At 41.8% G+C, this 16,075-nt stretch overlaps 1 protein-coding gene across 1 annotated transcript in view; it reads right to left on the bottom strand.

Moving 5' to 3' along the window:
• ptpa (protein phosphatase 2 phosphatase activator) overlaps positions 1–16,075 on the bottom strand; it is a 59,059-nt gene that overhangs the window by 38,722 nt on the left and 4,262 nt on the right. The window contains exons 2-4 of the mRNA XM_063073703.1: positions 5,998–6,107; positions 4,445–4,531; positions 1,929–2,054 (exon numbers count right to left, since the gene is read on the bottom strand). Of these exons, the coding sequence (XP_062929773.1) occupies positions 1,929–2,054; positions 4,445–4,531; positions 5,998–6,107 (323 nt within the window). The remainder of the gene's footprint in view (positions 1–1,928; positions 2,055–4,444; positions 4,532–5,997; positions 6,108–16,075) is intronic.

The raw sequence follows: 16,075 nt of genomic DNA, 5'->3' as shown, positions 1-16,075 counted from the left end.
AGCACAGAATTGGAACCAAGTTGAAATTGTGTAACACAGAAGCCAAAAGACTGGTTGAAATCTGATGGATGGTTTTATACACCGAGATGGACATACATTATCAGAAACATATGCCAATGAATGATTACTGGAGTAGCAGTTCTGACAGAAATTAGAACAAAGAACAGTATAGCATAGGAACAGGCCCTTCAGCCCATGATATTGTGGCAACCTAATTAAACTGAGCCCCTCTGCCTGCACATCGTCCAAATCCCTCTTCTCTGCCTATCTAAGAGCCTCTTAAGTTTTTCTATTGTACCTACCTCTTTTACCAACCCTGGCACTGCACTCCAGGCACCCACCACCCTGAGTAAAAAAAAACTTACCCTGCACCACACATCAAAGTTGCTGGTGAACGCAGCAGGCCAGGCAGCATCTCTAGGAAGAGGTACAGTCGACATTTCAGGCCGAGACCCTTCGTCAGGACCAGCAACTTTGATGTGTGTTGCTTGAATTTCCAGCATCTGCAGAATTCCTGTTGTTCGCGTTTTTAAACTTACCCTGCACATCTCCTTTGAACTTTTCCCCTCTCCCCTGAAATGCACGCCCTCTGGTACTAGGCATTTGGACTCTTGAAAACAGATTAATGGCTTTCTTCTCCATCTACGCCTCTCATAACTTTATAAACTTATATCAGGTCTCCCCTCTGCTTCCAGTGCTGCAGAGAAAAGAGTCCGTTTGTCTAATCTCTTGTCCCTATACTTTTTCTTAATACAGACAGCATCCTGGTGAACTTCTCTGCACCCTATCCAAAGCCTCCACATCCTTCCTCTAATGGAGTAACCAGAAATGAATGCAGTACTCCAGATGCAGCCTAACCAGAGTTTTTATAAAGATGCGACATAACTTCCCGACTAATAACAAAAAGCCTTGACCAATAAAGGCAACGATGCCATATGCCCTCTTGATCACACTATCAACTTGCGTGGCTCCCTTCAGAGAGCTACGGATCTGGACCCCAAGGTCCCTCCGTGCTCAGTAGTGTTAAAGGTCCTGCCGTTAACTGTACACTTCCCCTTTACATTTGACCTTCCAAAGTGCAACTCTTCACACTTGAATGGATTAAACTCGATCTGCCTTTCTCCGCTCATATCTGAAACTGATCCATGTCTGCCTGTATCCTTTGGCAATCTGCTATAATGATCTAAGCAACTACAACTTAATGACATGAGTTTTTTAAAGCATGCCTCATCACTTTTTTTTGAAGTGAGCTTTTAGCTATGTTAATTTTAACATAGTTCTTGACCATTGCAGGATTCAACCATTTCTGAATTATCTTTCATGGTTTCTATTTAAGCCCAATATGCAATTAAAGCACACATTATTTTGTAAAGATGCTCTTGACACCAACCAGAAATTTCTTGTCCTGTATTTAAACCCATAGCAAAAATGTTTATTCCTCCTCCCGCTACAACCTCAAATGTTCATTCATTACGTGCTGTGTCGTATGACATGGGCAATCATGGCCACGATTATTTTTGGCAGTTTTTTTCTACAGAAGTGGTTTGCCATTGCCTTTTTCCGGACAGCATCTTTACAATTTGGGTGACCCCAGCCATTATCAATACTATTCAGAGGTTGTCTGCCTGGCGTCAGTGGTCGCATAACCAGGACTTGTGACGTGCTCATACAACCATCCACTACCTGCTCCCGTGGCTTCAAGTGACCCTGATTCGGGAGTGGGGGAGCTGAGCAGGTGCTACACCTTGCCCAAAAGGTGACCTGCAAGCTAGCGGAGGGAAGAAGCACCTTACCCCTCCTTTGGTACCCCTCCCTGCCACTCACAAATTAAGACACCTCTGCTTTTAAAATTAGCACACTTAAGAACGTATTGATGAGACACTTTTTAAAACTCATGTCTGTAAGTTGTTCTTTGAGTAAGACCATACCTTCTCGAGCTTGCTGTACCAAGTGCGGTATGCCTTGTTACCAAATCGGGACGGCTGATCAACGGGAGGGGTCTCATCGATCCATCGGTCCAGTGTGTTTAGCAGCACAATTAGCTTCTCCACCGGCTGCAGATAAAAGTACATGGGGTCATAGAAACCGTTCCTACAACTGTCTGAACAGAGAGAACCAGTGGCTTGGCAGCATTCACTGTCCTAAGGTGTTTCATGGTCAATGAAGACCACTTTTTAGTGCAAGGACAATCATGACAGTTAAGCTACACACAGTAAGATCCCACAAATATCAATCTGATACTGAATGGATTATACATTTTTAAGTGATACTGGCTCAGTGATAAATATTTTTGAAAACAAATGAATCACTTACAATCACAACATATACCTGCACAAACTTCCAACTGATGCACCCAAATGGTGAAGCAACTCCTCAGTGCTACTCATCTTTACATTGGCTCATCGGAGCTGGATTTTTTTTTTATTTTGGATAATTCTGAAAGCATGAACTGGACTGCACAGGCCTATTGTAGTCTCCAGGTTGTACCCTGCTCTCAATAACTAGAAAGGAAATGGAGTGGGCGAAATCAGCCTGTCAAGAGTTACGATTGAAGAAGATTGATGCCCATGAACCACGTACCCAGTCACCACTGTGAAGGTTGTGGGATATGTCCCACTACTGAGATTCAGCAGGTGATCCGGGCTGACATCGTGGAAGAGAGAACATTGTATGAAGTAACAAACTGACAGTCTGCCAACATTCTCAACAGGGCGTAAAAGAAAGACTGGATGAACTAATCTGAAAAATAGTAGGGAGTTTTTTTCTCTAATACCCTGATCAACATTTATCTCTGGGAGAGACTGCTTGTCTCTTCGTGGTAGTTTTCTCTGTGCAAGTGAGCAGGCAATTTTCCTATATATCAATGACTAAACTTCAGGAGGTATTTAATTGATAGCTTTCCATGCACAAAATGACACATGTTTTTCTCCTATATCACAGCAGTAACCACACTATCAATACTTTATTGATAGGCACTTTCTTTATGCAAACTGGTAGACTTTTCCTATATTAAAGTGACTGCACTTCAAAAGTACTTGGTTGATTGTAAACCATACTGAGATGTCCTGAGGTTATCAAAGATGATAGATAAATGCAAGTCTTTTCCCCCCTCTCATATGTAATTTCTGGGTGGCGGGGTGGAGATGTGTCTCTACCAAAGGAGACGCAAGGTGCTCATTCCCTCCACTAGCCTGCTGGTCACCCTTTGGCAATGCGTAGCCCATTGATCAGGGTCATGTGAAGCCAATGGAGCAGGTGGTAGATGGTCATAAAAGCAGCTGGTGCATATCACAAGTCCTGGTTATGCGACCACTGACGCCAGGCAGACAATTTCTGAAGTATTGATAACGGCTGGGTCACCTGCCTTGTAAAGAAAAATGCTGCCCAGAAGGCGACACAAGAAAACCACTTCTGTAGAAAAATTTGCCAAGAACAATCATGGTCACGGAAAGACCATGCCAGATGGCACATAGCGAACGGACAAATTAGTATCTAAATATTAGGGATCTCCTAGTTTTCCTTAAGTAATATTGCAAAACATTAACTGTTTCAATCCAATCTTTTTAATGTAATGTGGTGGAACACTGGCTGATGTCTGCCATCTCCTACAGAGTGTACACTGAGATTCAGCAGCACAGTGGTAAGACACAAGGAATGAGAGCAACAGACTGGACCTGCCACTTCCACTTGTTACTCAATCACAGGATGTGGACAGTGCTGGTTCTACTGAAATGTGTAGTTCATGCCAAATATCCTGGAACAGAGGACGCAGGTACAGGTCAATCACATCATCGTATCTTTGGTCACATATCGGCCAAACTGGGCAGATTAAGACAGTCCAAGAGTGTTATGATTACTAAGCTTTCTACTTAATTACTTGAATTCAAATTTTTCAGTAACTGTGGGGAAATTTGAATTTGCTTTGCAAGATCATTCAATGGTCCTAATTAGTTACTACAATACCATCATAACACGTTAACTGTAGTTAGCAGTATTGATGGAGAATCTGTGAGGGACCAGGGGTCTTGTCAGTCATTTGGAAATTTCCTCTGAATGATGAAAAGCCTCTTAAACCTTTGCACTTCAGCTCCATCTAATCAAAAGAAAACTTTTAATTGAAACGAGAAGAGCTGTCAAAAGACAGCCCATGCAGGTTGTACGTCACCGACTTAAAGCTTTGGAACTCCATATTTGGAACTTTTCATTTCTGTCTAACTTTAGCACACTAACAGTCCAACTCTTTATCAATATGTTATTTCATCTAGGTCTGAAACCTTGCTTCATATTTTTGAGAAATGCCTTAAAAATACTATACAAATAACTTGTATTTCACTCTTGAACTTCCCTCCACATTCTCCCAGTGTAAAACATATATAAGCATCTTATAACATTAATGAAGGAAGCTGCTTCAAAAGTTAAAGAACTCAGCTCATGACTTCCCTACCTTGGAAGTTTTATAGTCAGACATCAGCTTTTTCCCCTTCACACCTTCATTCAGTGTCAGAACAAACCCGATATAATCAGCATAAGCCTTAAGGGAGTGAGACAAGGTGATAAGGTTAATTGTAGAGCAAACCAAGCCTTTAAGCGATCTTACAATATAACTTGCACTTTTTAAAGTATATGAATTAAAATAAAATCCTTTACTTTACTGTCGCCAAACAATTGATACTAGAGCGTACAATCATCACAGCGATATTTGATTCTGTGCTTCGCGCTCCCTGGAGTACAAATCAATAGTCCTCCCTCACTCTGATGGAATTTTCTGCACTTGCTTAAAGAAGTGCAATTACAGCAGAACTTGAGAATCTCAAAGTGGCTCAGAGGTCCACACGACAACCCTCCCACCACCACTAAGCATCCATTTCTTCCTCCACTGGAGTACTGCGACTGTAGTGTGCCATGCGTATGAAGCAACTTCCAGGGTTTCCTTGCCACCGTATCCCAAATCTGCATCCTCTACTGTCAGCAGGGTAAAGACACCAAACATATGAAACTGTGCTCTCCTCTCAGAGTCACTTCCAGATTTAGAAGAAGTGACATCCATGTTGAGTGCATCTCCACCTTCATTAGATCAAGGGCTTAGATCTCCCGGTCTAACAGTTAACGTTAGAAGTAAACATTTCAGGAGTGTGATCATTAAGCACTTCATAACACAAAGGGGGCCTGGAATTTGGAAAATTCAAAGAAAAAGTTTGGATAAAAAGATCTTTTAAAAACTAAGATTGCTAGGCTTTGTGGATGAGAGGATTAAAGGTTGCAGAACCAAGATGAGTTTTGAAAAAATAATGTATGTAATCAGTCACGATCTAACTGACTGGTCACTGCTGTACATTGCAGCAACTATGGGGAGATAGGAAATCTCTTTGTTAAAAACAGCACTCTTCACATCCTCGACACAGAAAACATGTATGCCTGCATACAGGGTCATGACTGAACTAGCAGATGACCTGAAGGAGTGTACTGTACAGCAGGAAACACCTTTCATTTTTGATATACCACTCTATAAATTGCAAGTAAATGAATGTGAAATGATTCCACATACCATCATAAAATGATACAGCACAAAATGTCACCCTTACTTCTATCATGCCTGCAATGGCTCTAAAAGAGTTAGCCAAACAGTTATCCCTAATCCCTACGACCATAAGACCATCCCTCAAGGTCTTGTAGTCTAATCTGCTTCTTCCCAACAGACTTACAACCTTTTATCAAAGTATTTATACAAAATCCTTTTGAAAGCTAATAAGTTGAGTCTATTTCAGCCTCTGTTTAATCGATGTGCTCCAGATCACAAGCAATATCAAAAGCCTTCACAATGTTGAGCACGATTATACACCTTGCTCTTAACATATTCTATTCCAAGGAGCTTCAGTGAGAAGGGAGAAGGTTCAATTATTTTGAACTGCAATTAATCTGAAGCTCAACTCTAATAGCAAGATCTGATCAAACAAGCTACTCACAATAGACTGCGGCAAACCCTACCCAAGCCAGTACCTGAGAACGCTTCCACTTGCCCATGTCTGGGAACATGTTGATCTCTTTCTTTGGTACAATGAAGGTGTGATTGGTGAATGAGATCCGCATCTCTTCTTCAGGAGATGAGCCTGCGTACATACACACAACAGCCTTTATAAAAACCCTGCTTTTATATAGCACTTTTTACAACTATGGATGTCCTAAGTCAGTGTGTAGGCATACTAATGATACACGTACAAGGATGTATGATTGAGTGAGAAATGATCATTCACCGGAAAATGCCTGACCCTTTCTCCTTTCATTTCTGTTCACTTGACAGAGTTCCATGGGATCTCAAAAGAGTAACCTTCCACCAATGAAAAGACAGTCCTGACACTGTAGTGCTTTCTCACGCCTGCACTGCCAGTGTCAATTTGGATTATGCCATCCAGCTACTGAATGGGACTCAAGGTCAACGTTTCTTTTCAGGGGAAGAGTCAAACTGCCTGAGGAACTTCGTGGCTCAAGCAGCATCTGTGGAGGCAAAACGAAAGTTGGCATCTTGGGGATCAGGGCATGATGGGTAAAAAATGTGTATTAAGTGTGAAAGTTAGGATGGGGAACAGTTTCTTCCCTCAGGCCATTAGCTTCTGAACTCCCTGCCACATGACATTCGAAGTGTCACTGGTTAATCTGTTCTGTACCTTACATTTAATTTATGCACGTTAGTTTATTTATGTGCAATCCATCTGTAGATTTCATCCTTACTTTCACAAGTTATTCTGTATTTTATGAATACTGTACTACAGTGCTTTACACCCCGGCTCGGAGAAACATCTCGTTTGATGGTATATATGTATATAGTTAAATGACAATAAATTTGACTTGATTCACTCTGGTCAAGGCAAGCAGTTTTTTTAAAATAAGAGTTTAGCATAGTCTGAAATATGTGGGTGGAGGTGTTATTTAGAGTGCAAGGAAATAAGGAGTGCTCCCCACGAGAGGACTGATGGTAATTTGTTTGGCCGTGTGTGCTGCGGCAGCTACAGTAACAGAGACAACTGGTCTTTCATTAAAATGTAATAGCACCATCCCATTCAGTGCTTTCACACAACACAGGCAGCTTCTACAGAACAATACAGATGATGGATTAGGTACCTGCAACAAGACACCAACAAGAGGAAGGGACAAGTAGAACTAATTGGATAGCTCTTTCAAGTGCATAATGGCCAAGTGGGCCACTTCACTGACAGAAAAATAAATTCTTTACTCAGGACACAAGGACGGATTGCTACAGCCCGGGATCCATTGCACCAATTCTGCAGAGAATGTCTGCATCCTGTATGGGAAGGATCTGTGGCAAACCTAGCTCAAATTTGAGGTAATCAATTTGAGTTTATAGATATGCAAGCCGACTTCTTTCATCAGATAGTCACAGAAAGCAACAGTATAGAAATAAGGCCTTCAGCCCATCTAGTTCATGCCAAACTGTTATTCTGCTTAGTTCCATCGACCTGCATCTGGATCAAAGACCTTCATATCCCCCCCATCCATATTCTTAGCTAAATTTCTCTTAAATGTTGAAGTTGAACCCGCATTTGCTACCTCCGCTGGCAGCTTGATCCACACTCACACCACCCGGAGAGAAGTTTCACCTCAGTTCTCCCTTAAGTATTTCATCTTTCACCCTTAACCAATGACCACTAGTTCTAGTCTCACACAACCTTGGTGGAAAAAGTGCCTGTTTGCATGAACCAGAAGTGGAGAGAGTGAGCAGTTTCAAGTTCCTGAGTGTCAAGATATCTGAGGACCTAACCAGGTCCCAACATATCAATGCAGTTATAAAGGAGGCAAGGCAGCAGCTATACTTCAATAGGAGTTTAAAGAGATTTGGTATGTCAACAAATATACTCAAAAACTTCTATAGATGTACTGTGGAGAGCATTCTGACTGGCTGCATCACTGTCTGGTATGGAGGGGCTACTGCACAGGACCAAAAGAAGCTGCAGAGGGTTGTAAATTTAATCAACTCCATCTTGGGTACCAGCCTACAAAGTACCCAGGACATCTTTAGGGAGCAGTGTCTCAGAAAAGCAGCGTCCATTATTAAGGACCTCCAGCACCAAGGGCATGCCCTCTTCTCATTGTCACCATCAGGCAGGAGGTACAGAAGCCGAAGGCACACACTCAGCGATTCAGGAACAGCTTCTTCCCCTCTGCCATCCGATTCCTAAGTGGACATTGAAGCTTTGGACACTACTTCACTTTTTAAAATACATAGTATGTCTGTTTTTTGCATGATTTTTAATCTATTCAATACACATATCCCGTAATTGATTTACTTATTTATGATTACTTTGTTTTTTTTCCTTTTATATTATGTATTAAACTGCTGCTGCTAAGTTAACAAATTTCACGTCACATGCTGGTGATAATAAACCTGATTCTGACGGTATCTGTAACCTTCATAACTTTGAACCAAATCTCCCCTCATTCTCAGAGTCTTTCCCTATAACCCAGCTCCTCAAGTCCCAAGAATATCCTTGTAAATTTCTTCTGTAGTCTTTCAACTGTATTCATATACAGGCTGAGCACTGCTTATCTGAAACGCCTGGGGCTGGAAGTGTTTCGGATTTTGGAATATATAATGAGATTGCTTGGGATCGCCATCATTTCCGACTCTGAACTTATGTGCTACCATATTTATGTAAGCAGTCTTTGTCTTACACTTGTACTTAACAGTAAAAACCGTTACATACCATTATTATAATGAATATATAATGTGTGCAGAGTAACAAAAGCAACAAAGCAGCACCAGGAGAAAACCTGAATCAGCTGTTGAACAACAAACAACCGCAGGCTTTCAGTCTCTACCTACAATGCCGTGTTTTGATTAAAAGGTTACAGTACACTGTATTTGTATTTTACTTTTTTCAGGTTTTATGTAAGGTATAAAAATAATCAGCATTGTAGAATTGTTCTGGTGTTAGATTTTCATCAGTGATGATCTTCACAAACTTAACAATGTTTTGTGATCAGCGGATGCTTTATATTTAAAATTTTTTTAAATCTTTATTAAAATTTAATGCCATGCCTTTTACATTTCTGCAACAAGTCTGCTAAGTATTCACAAATACTTCCAATTTTTAGTTTGTTATGATACATTTTTGTTTATTTCATGATCGGTATCCCAGTAAGCAGCATGTGTTCACTCCGACACTGACAAGACTCACTCTTTCAATACACGATCGAGATCTTCATTTTTGATTTTATGCAGTGTTTTTCTATTTTTTATTAACTCTTGTTTATTGCATATGTGAGGTCACTTCACAGAACTGTCTGTGATGCACAGAGACTTGCACATTGCCAGGGAACCTTCCCAGGCATTGAGGAATTTTCCATTTGTGATGATGTCAGTGCGCAGAAGAAGAAGAGAGGGAAAAAAATTGGATTTTGGAGGTTTCCACATAAGGGATACGTAACCTGTATTTCCTGTAGACAGGTGACCAGAACTACGCACAATACTCCAAAATAGGCCTCACCAACGTCTTATACAACTTCAACAAAACATCCCAAGTGCTGTACTCAAATATTTTAGTTTATGAAGGTCCCCATCTACCTGTGATGGGACTTTCAAGGAAGTGCGGATCTATAATTCCCAGATTCCTTTGTTCTACCACACTCCTTAGTGCTCTACTGCTCACTGCATCAATATTTCTTTCAAAGAATCATATAGCACAGAAGGGAAAAAAATACGACCCAACAAAACAGTTATTTCCTCCTTCCTTCTCTTCCACAGTCCCGTAAGATTTTCCCTTCCAAATCTCTTTCAGTATAGTTACCACTGAATCTATTTCCACCAATTGTTTGAGCAGTGTACTCAAATCATAAAATGTAAAAAATTGTGATAATGTCCCTAATTATTCATATTAAATAGATGCCTTTTTCCTGGTTACTTGTGCAGTGAAAACGCAACCTTCATTTACCCTTTCAAAGCCCTTTCATAACTTTGAAATACATGTCCACATCCAACATTGTGGGAATCAGTGGATGAAAATTTTAAACAGAATGTGAAATATGTAAAGTATGTTTAGGGCAAATAGGTACCCTTGCATCTTGGTTCCCAAAATTTTCCAGCCCAGGAGCTTTCCCACCATGCCAGGGCCAGTTATAGACTAGTCAATAAAAATTAAACACTAAGTCAATTCATTATCACACAAATACTGGATGGTAAAAGACAAACAAATATATACCAGCATATATTGCATTATACTATGGAGTATATACCAACAAACAGTCGATGCTTCATTAGGACTCAAAAGGAACAGGGAAAAAGCCTGAATAATTCTGACTTATTCTTATTCTGGCTTACCCCGTCTTCCTTTCCAGTCCCAATGAAAAGTCTCAGCCTAAAGCGTCAACTGTTCATTCCTTTCCAGAGATGCTGCTTGGCCTGCGAGCTCCTCCAGCATTTTGTGTGTGTGTTGCTCTGGATTTTCAGCATCTACAAGTATTTAAAATCTCTGATTTCATACAAAATTCTCACCAACCTCATACACAAGATACACAACCACATCCACCCAACAGTTCAGGCATCCTGAAAATCAAAAATCTGCAAGGTTAAAAATCTGAAATAAAAAAAGGTGCTGGAAACACTCAACAGGCAACATTTGTCAAAAGACAGCTTCTCAAAAGGAGGATAGGATTCGCACTGTTCCATGAAAGGGCTGACAGTCCATTGCTTCACAAATATCATCTACAAAACCGTGAGTAACACCTCTGGAGCAATGGCCAACATAGTTTGTGTGTATCCTGTGGTAACCCATGTTGAATTTTCACAGAAGATACGCTCTCCTTAAAGAAAACCACAAGCTAACAAATGTCTACACACTTGTCAAAAATCCCTCAGTCCTTAATGGAACACACAACAGGCTCTGCATATTAATGACAACACCATCTCTCCATGGTAACATACGCAAAATGCTGGAGGAACTCAGCAGGTCAGGAAATGAATAAACAGCCGAAGTTTCTAGCCAAGGCTTTTCATCAGGACTGGAAAAGAAGAGGGAAGAAGCCAGAGGAAGGGTGGGGGGAAGAGAGAAGGGGAAGGAATACAAGCTAGATGGTAACACACATAAAATGTAAGCTGGAAGGTGTTAGGTGAAGCCAGATTTTTAGAGGAGGGGAATGAAGTAAGAAGCTGGGAGGTGATAGGTGGAAAAGGTTTTTGTCCACAAAGAGGTTAAATGAGTGGACAAAAATTTGGCAGATGGAGTACAATGTAAGATTACCTTCCTTGGCAGGAAAAGCAAAGCAGATTTTTTGGTTGGTGAGAATACAGAAGACTCCCATCTGGATGCTCTTGTACATGAGCTGCAGCAAGCCAGCAAACTGGCAAAAAAAGAAGTCAAGCTTTGTTGCAGGAGAATGGAGTAAAGTAGGGAAGCTTGGCTACAACTACACAGGCCACATCTGCAGTGCTGAAGGAGGAACATATTAGAAGTTTTCAATGGTTCATTGGGTGGATCCCGGAAATGATACTGTCATCCAAAGAGGAAAGATTGTTAGGTCTATCCTCAATAGAATTTGGAAGGAGACAACCCTGTAACTGTTGAGTGGACATTTCTCTTCGTATCTAGAAATAAGTTACAGTCTCAGCGTAAGGGTGTATCCCATTTAAAAAGGAAATATTGAGGAATTTCTTCCCTTGGGGAGTGTTCAGTCTCCGTCAGCTCTGCCCCAGAGGGCAGTGACAGCTGAGTCATTGAGTACATACAGTATGTGGCTAGAGTCACACACATAAACCACCAGAGAAACTCGGCTGGGTGCGGCCGCGTCAACGGAGGAAAATTAACATCCACGTTTCAGGCCGAGGTCTGGAAGAAAGAGCAGAAGCCAGTGGGGGAGGAGGAGCAGCACGAGCACGAGCTGGCGGGTGATATGTGATGGGGATTGGGGTGAGAGGTAGGAAGGTGGGTGACAGGGAACGAACGAGAATGATGAGAGTAGCTGGGGGGGGGAGAGAATAACAGACGGAAGAGGCAAATGGTTGAGAAAGAAGGAATCTGAAGGGAAAAGACAGTAGACCATGGAATAAAGAAAAGGAGGTGGGGAACCAGAGGAAGGTGAAGGTGATCAACAGGTCTTGTGAGGGCAGGAGACAAGAAAGAGAAGGGGCACAGGACCAGAGGGATAAGGAAAGTGAGGTGGGGAGGAGGTAAGAAAACCAATACCAGTGAATAGTAGAAGTTAGAGAAATCAATGTTGATGCTGCCAGGTTGGAGACCACCAAGACAGAATATGAGATGTTGCTTCCCTAATCTACGTCTAGCCTCAAATGTGGCTGGAAAGGTGGCCATGGACAGATATGTTTGGTCACTTGTCCTAATATTTACAGACATCCCACCTCTCCCGTAAGTTCTGGGAGTCTCCCACATATTGATAGTGGTTCCCTGATGCCCACAAATTATATACAATATCCTGGAAATCGATGAGGAGGGGGAGGGGGAGGGGGAGGGGGAGGGAATGAGAATGAGAATGAATCAATCCTGCTTGGTCTCTCTTTTGTGCTAAGTAGACCTATCGGTTTTCTCTGTGGGCGGACTTTACAGTCGACCTCTCTCTCTCTTTCATTGTCCATCAGTTCAGTTTAGTGTCCTGCAGCGCCATGGCAGAGTGTTTTAAAAAAAGAAAATATAAAACGTACGTCACCCCAGACTACACTAAAGTGTACTCCTGCCTAATAGGGGTCAAAAATAATGACAGTGTTGCTCCCTGCACTGTTTGCAACAGTGACTTTTCTATTGCCCATGGTGGGTTAAATGACTGTAAAAGACATGTTGGGGTGAGTCCTGGATTATGTCTCAACTAACCTTGAAGGACTGGTGCCAAACTACAAAAGTTTGCCAGTTGATGGGGAAGCTGTCCAAAGTAAAATCTGAGAGCACAGGGCAATTGAGATTCAAAGAGCTCTGCCAGTTGACGAAGCGTCTTTTGGTGCTGCCAAATTCTAATTGTGATGTAGAAACGGCATTCAGCATGGTGCGTCACATTAAGACAGAATTCAGAAGTCAGCTGTCTCACAAAGCACTTGTGAATCTGATGTCTTGCAAAATTAACAAATTCATTGACACAGACGGCTATGAGGGTTAAACTTCCGGTTGAGACCTCCCTGAAATGAGTTTTCGCAGGGTGGGATGTCTGTATTTATTTCTAGCCATTTTCTGTGGGAATGAGGAACGGAATTAAAATGGCAGGCCATCGGGAGATCCTGGTTGTTACGGTGCCAGGACACACTCTCACATTCACGGCTGGGATAGATTTGCAAATGATAAGTCAGCCATTGATTATGGGGAAAGGCAGAAATTTAGAGTTGAGGGCAAAACCGGGTTAGCTGCAATATTACGGAATGTTGGAGCAGTCTAAAGGGTCATATGGCCTACTGTTACTTCTATTTATGTTCTTATCGAATTGTTAAATGAAATTTGACATGGGCAAGAAAATAAATATTAGGACGTGACCAAATATTGTAAGGAACATTTTTTTTAAAAAGAAGGATGAAAGGGAATGAAGAAGTTATAGGTAGAACTCCAGGGCTCTGGAATGAACCTACTTAAGCAGTGGTTGCCAATGGGACAACATGGCCAGCTATGGGGAAAAGGAGTAAGATTAAATCTACGACAGCTAATAGTAGAGTAATGGGCTGAATGGTCTCCTATATTGCAATAATTCTATAATTCAATTAAGAAATACTCAAGCCACAAGACAAAAAATGTAGATTCCTTGGACAGTTTTGTACTGAGGGAGATTACAGACACAGAGTGGACAAAACCATGGAGGGATTTGAAAACAAGGAACAATATTTTTAAAATAGAGGCTTTGTCAGACTGAGAGCCATGAAATGGCAGTGAAACGAAGTGAATAGGACTTGGTATTATAAAACTATATGGAATATTGATTGGAGCTCCAGTTCCAGTTAAACTAATACTGCAGGATAGAGAGAAACAAGTCCTTGCTGGTGAAAGGCAAGATGAGGCATAAAGCTAAGAAATACAATTTTGTGCAAGAAATGATCCGTACAGAAATAAGAATCATTCACGAGGCAAAGAGAAGCAGCATGTCAATTTAAACAGAAGTATGAACTATGAGAAGCCCATCATGTCCATGTTTTCTTGCATTTTGTACTGTTAGGTTTCACAGTTTACACACTGCATTCTGCCAGTCTTCTCCTATTGTGGTTCTTGCTTTTCTGGCCTCTGCTACATTAGAGGTTATTTTAAAAACAATTATTTTACTCTTTTACAGTAGTACCAGCTTTCAGGCCAGAAAGATCCCAAGCTTGCCAACATATCTGGTCCCAGACAACACAACTGCAGCATGCTATTATCACCTGAGGCTCAAAAGGAAAAGGAGCCTTGCCCCTCTCCTGGTCCTGCTAGAGAGGAAGATGCCCATGGTGTCAGGAAATGAGTGCACCAGGCCTCACTGCAATAGCTTCCACACATCAATACCAATACAAAGTAACCATTTTATATTGCCCAAAGATTTCTACCTTATTGTGCCAATGTTTTTAAGGAGTTGAAGGTGTAAATAAGCTTTTTTAAAAATAGTAACTTTAATCCTGTTGAATTTTGCCTAGATGTTTTCAATAAAGTGATTTTTTTCTCCAAATGTTCTTTGTACTTTTTAAAACTAATATACATTTGACATCATGGCAAGGCTTCATCTAGCACCTATCTCTAATGACCCTTGAGAAAGTGGTGGCTAACTACCATGATTTAGACAATGGAACAAAAGAAATAAATTTGCCCCACAAACTTGCCCCACAGGGTGGGGCGTAACTTGGCGGGAACTCACAAGTGAGGCAAGCAAATGTATCTATTCCCTTGTCCATCTAGCTGGTGGAGGAAGGGGATTTAGGAAATGCCAAGTTGGAGGTCATAGGTTTCAGAATGCTGTCAAAGCAGCTTCGTCAAATATGCACTGCAGACCTACAACACTAATGATGGGGGTGGTGATGTCTACGGTCATGAAGGAAGTGCTAATAAGTGGGCCAAACTTGTTGACTGCTGTCAGAGCTGGATTCCGTGACCAGTGGTCGAGTTCTATCATACACCTGACAAGACCTTGTAGCAAACAGAAAGGCTTTGAGTGGTGGAATGTGAAGAGTGGTTCATTCCTTTCAGGATGCATCACCAGCAAGTGCAACATTCATTGCTCCTCGCTAAGTAAGTGCTCATGAAAAGGTAGTAATGAGCCACCCTCTTCAAAACGGCACTGTATCTGGTGAAGAACTCCCATTCTGGGACCTTAAAGTTGTTATAGGTGGGGGTGGCAACGAGGATAAGTTCCCACTACTTACTAAATGCTCCCAAAAGCATGCGGCTCCAATAGCCTCTGACAACCAAGTTCAGCTCCTGGCCTACACGTGTCCCTCCTAAACTGGCTGAACCACCTTTACCAATAGAAGGGGCGAAGGTGACTTACTGGCACCTTAAAACCATTAGTTTCAGGCAGATGGAACTTGTCAGCTGTGGTTGGCAGCTCATCTAGGAGAAGAAAACTCTGATCTCAAAGCTCTACTGCCTTGCAGCTATATCCACTCATGGGGAAGGCCTTGGGAGTAACCAAGAGAAAAATCCATAACTGGAGCCCCTAAGCCAAAGGGTGGTGAATTTGTGGAATTTGGTGCCACAGGCAGCTGTGGAGGCCAGGTTGTTGGGTGTACTTCAGGCAGAGATTGATAGGTTCTTGATTGGACATGGTATCAAAGGTTACGGGGAGAAGGCTGGGAACTGGGGTTGAAGAGAAGATAGAAAAAAAGGGTCAGCCATGATTGAATGGTGGAGCAGACGCGATGGGCCAGATGGCCTAATTCTGCTCCTATGTCTTATGGTCTAAGGCAGTGCTACATTGAGTTCAGTGCTGACTGGCAATTCCTGCAATGCTCCTGGTGCCAAACTGTATCAGTCTTTGCCGTTCCTTGGGGTTCATCAGATGCATGGAGAGGAGGAGCTTGCTACAAGGGCAACAGCTTGCTTTCAACATTGTACGATTCTGACTTGCGTATTTAGATAGCTAGGACGCAGCATCCATGGTTGACCCTGACCAATGGAGT

This window comes from Mobula hypostoma, chromosome 21 (assembly GCF_963921235.1).
Source record: "Mobula hypostoma chromosome 21, sMobHyp1.1, whole genome shotgun sequence".
NCBI lineage: Eukaryota > Metazoa > Chordata > Chondrichthyes > Myliobatiformes > Myliobatidae > Mobula > Mobula hypostoma.
The sequence above is the reverse complement of the archived record's forward strand: the minus strand, read 5'-3'. Positions and strand labels throughout refer to the sequence as shown.